This window comes from Stegastes partitus, unplaced genomic scaffold (genome assembly GCF_000690725.1).
Source record: "Stegastes partitus isolate 25-593 unplaced genomic scaffold, Stegastes_partitus-1.0.2 Scaffold2629, whole genome shotgun sequence".
Taxonomy (NCBI): domain Eukaryota; kingdom Metazoa; phylum Chordata; class Actinopteri; family Pomacentridae; genus Stegastes; species Stegastes partitus.
Window position 1 is genome coordinate 47,806 of NW_007580360.1, and position 2,609 is coordinate 50,414.

The 2,609-nt window shown below is 46.7% G+C and overlaps 1 protein-coding gene across 1 annotated transcript in view; it reads right to left on the minus strand.

Annotated features, from left to right (window-relative positions):
* The window catches only part of LOC103375497 (dynamin-1-like), a gene marked incomplete at its 5' end in the record, with an annotated part of 13,283 nt that extends 10,931 nt beyond the window's left edge, over positions 1–2,352 (minus strand). Inside the window, 7 exons of the mRNA XM_008305797.1 lie at positions 236–253; positions 580–591; positions 977–1,088; positions 1,199–1,308; positions 1,403–1,516; positions 2,142–2,153; positions 2,293–2,352. Of these exons, the coding sequence (XP_008304019.1) occupies positions 236–253; positions 580–591; positions 977–1,088; positions 1,199–1,308; positions 1,403–1,516; positions 2,142–2,153; positions 2,293–2,352 (438 nt within the window). The remainder of the gene's footprint in view (positions 1–235; positions 254–579; positions 592–976; positions 1,089–1,198; positions 1,309–1,402; positions 1,517–2,141; positions 2,154–2,292) is intronic.
* Between the last annotated feature and the right edge of the window lie 257 nt (positions 2,353–2,609).

Genomic DNA, 2,609 nt, shown 5'->3' on the forward strand with positions numbered 1-2,609 from the left:
TCTTGTCTTGAGAACACGCTCTCATCTTTACATTCAGCGGCATTTTGTTTATTTTCTGTGTGTGAGTTTTTAGGAAGTTCTCACTTTGCGAAGCCGATGAAGTCTTCGTGGTTGGTGTTCATGTAGGCCAGCTCGATGTCGATCAGCAGGACCACCTGACAGGACACGACCAGTGACGTAAAACACGCAGTCACACAAATCAACACTTTGATCACGTGACAATCAGGTGACTCACCTGGTCTTTGGTGCGACTCTCTCGGTCTCTGATGTGCTGAGTCACGATCCTCTCCATCTCCTCTCTGAGCATCGGGTACTGAGCCAGCTGCAAACGCCGACCGCCGCCGAGAGCAGGAGGGAAGAGAACAGCAGCTAAGAGATGCTACGAGCAGCTAAGAGATGCTACGAGCAGCTAAGAGATGCTACGAGCAGCGCAGGGCGGCCATCGACTGAGACCGCTGCTGGAGTAAAAGTACTGGATAGTAGTACTGGGTAGTAGCACTGAGTAGTAGTACTGAGTAGTAGTACTGNCACACAACCTGCACACACACAGACACACAACCTGCACACACACAGACTGACCTTCTCTTTGTCCTCCAGCAGACGAAGTAAAACAGAGAGAATACTTTTAACAACCACAGTAATGTAAGAATACTGCAGTAATTACAGTAAGTACCAAGCTAAGTACTGCCAACGACAAAGTGCTGCAGTAATAGCGTACTAATAATGATGTATTACTGCAGTAATTAAATACCAGCTATAATGTAGCACTGTAGCAACAGAAAGTACTGAGAGTGATGCAGGACGTCAACAAAAAAAGTTCTGCAAAAGTACTGAGAACGATGTAGTTATGCAGCAACCGCAAGATACAATCATGTAGTGATGACCTAAAAGTGCAGCAACAATATAGTAATAATAGTGTAACAACACAGTAATAATATAATAATAATGCAGTAATAGTACTGTAACAATGCAGTACCACGCTGCGTTCAGGGTACACTCCGGCTCGTAGGAAAGAAGCCTTCCAGCTGTCCACCTCCTCCTGAGACTCACTGGCCAACTCCAGCTGACGGTAGTCTTTGTACACATTCCTACAACATATATGTTTGTGTCATCACACAGCAGACAGACGTGTAGCTGCGACACAACGTTGACACACACATATTGTGTTGCACATATTGATTACTGATCACACACTGACCGGTGCTCGGTGTTGAACAGGGCAAAGATGTGTTTGCTGGACATGAAGCTCTTCTCGATGTCCTTCAGCTTCAGGTTGTCCACTGGCAGCATGTACTTCTTCTCCTTCTCCTGCGGAGGGCAACACAACAAGGTTTTCCACCTGATTGTGTGTGTGTGTGTGTGTGTGTGTGTGTGTGTCTGCTGTGCGTCTGTTGTGCGTCACCTCATCATCTTTGTACCATGACAGCGTCTCTGCCGTCAGGACGAACCAGTACTCCTTGGCTCCGCCCTTCATGATGCCGATGTTGTTGATGGTGAGCCAGCCTTTACGGATCACCTGCACACGTCATCAGAGAAACATGTGGTTGGTGTGATGTCATCAGTCATATCCAATGGCATCAGGAGAACATGACTGGTGACCAATGAAAAACCACGTCACTGATTTCTGATCCATCAATCCCTGTATCAGCAGGTATTGACAAAGCTTCAGGTGTATTCAAATCAAACTTACATCATGACTTTCTGTGACAACCTGTGTCATGACGTCACCCTGACTCACTAAACTCTAACCAAACCCGAATGTAAATCTAATGTAAACCTAACCTGAAGTAAACCCAGTATGAATACAAACTCAGATATTTTATGACATTTGCTTAATTTAAAACTAATCTAAACCTAACGTAAACTTAACCTAAACCTAACATAAATCTAACAAAACCCAACCTCAGTCCAACTTAAATCTAACCTGGGCCAAATACAAACCTGTGAACCTCACATAAACCCAAGCTGAGCCTCGGCTCAAGCTAATCCAACCCTGACACAACCCTAAACCTCAGCCACATCAGTCGACCTTATAAGGACTTCCTGTCCCCAGATGGTGGGACGGTGCTCACAGCGTCCCCGTGAACACACACACGTGTGTGGAGACACACTGTCAGCAACACAAGCACGCTCACACTCACCATGATCTCGTCCTGGTTGCCACGGCAACAGAGGCAGAGAGCGGGATGGAGAGAAGGAGTGAGGAGAGAAGAGAGCAACACATGAATGAGTCTGTCCTTCATCCATTCATCCATCTTTAGCCCCGCCCCCCGGTTACCTGCAGAGACTCACCTGGTTTCCTGCTGCCTTCTTCTTGCTCATCTGACTGCTCTTCTGCTGAGCGCTGACACAACACAGACACACACACAGACACACACACAGACACACAACACAGACACAACACNGACACACAACACACAGACACACACACAGACACATGACACACAGACACACAACACAGACACACACACACAGACACACAACACACAACACACAGACACACAACACAGTTGAGGTCAGTATTTATACAGCGTAATTCCGCCACGCCTGTCAGGACTACATCTTGTCTTTACAGGTGTTCTGGTGGACTACGTCTTGTCTTTACAGGT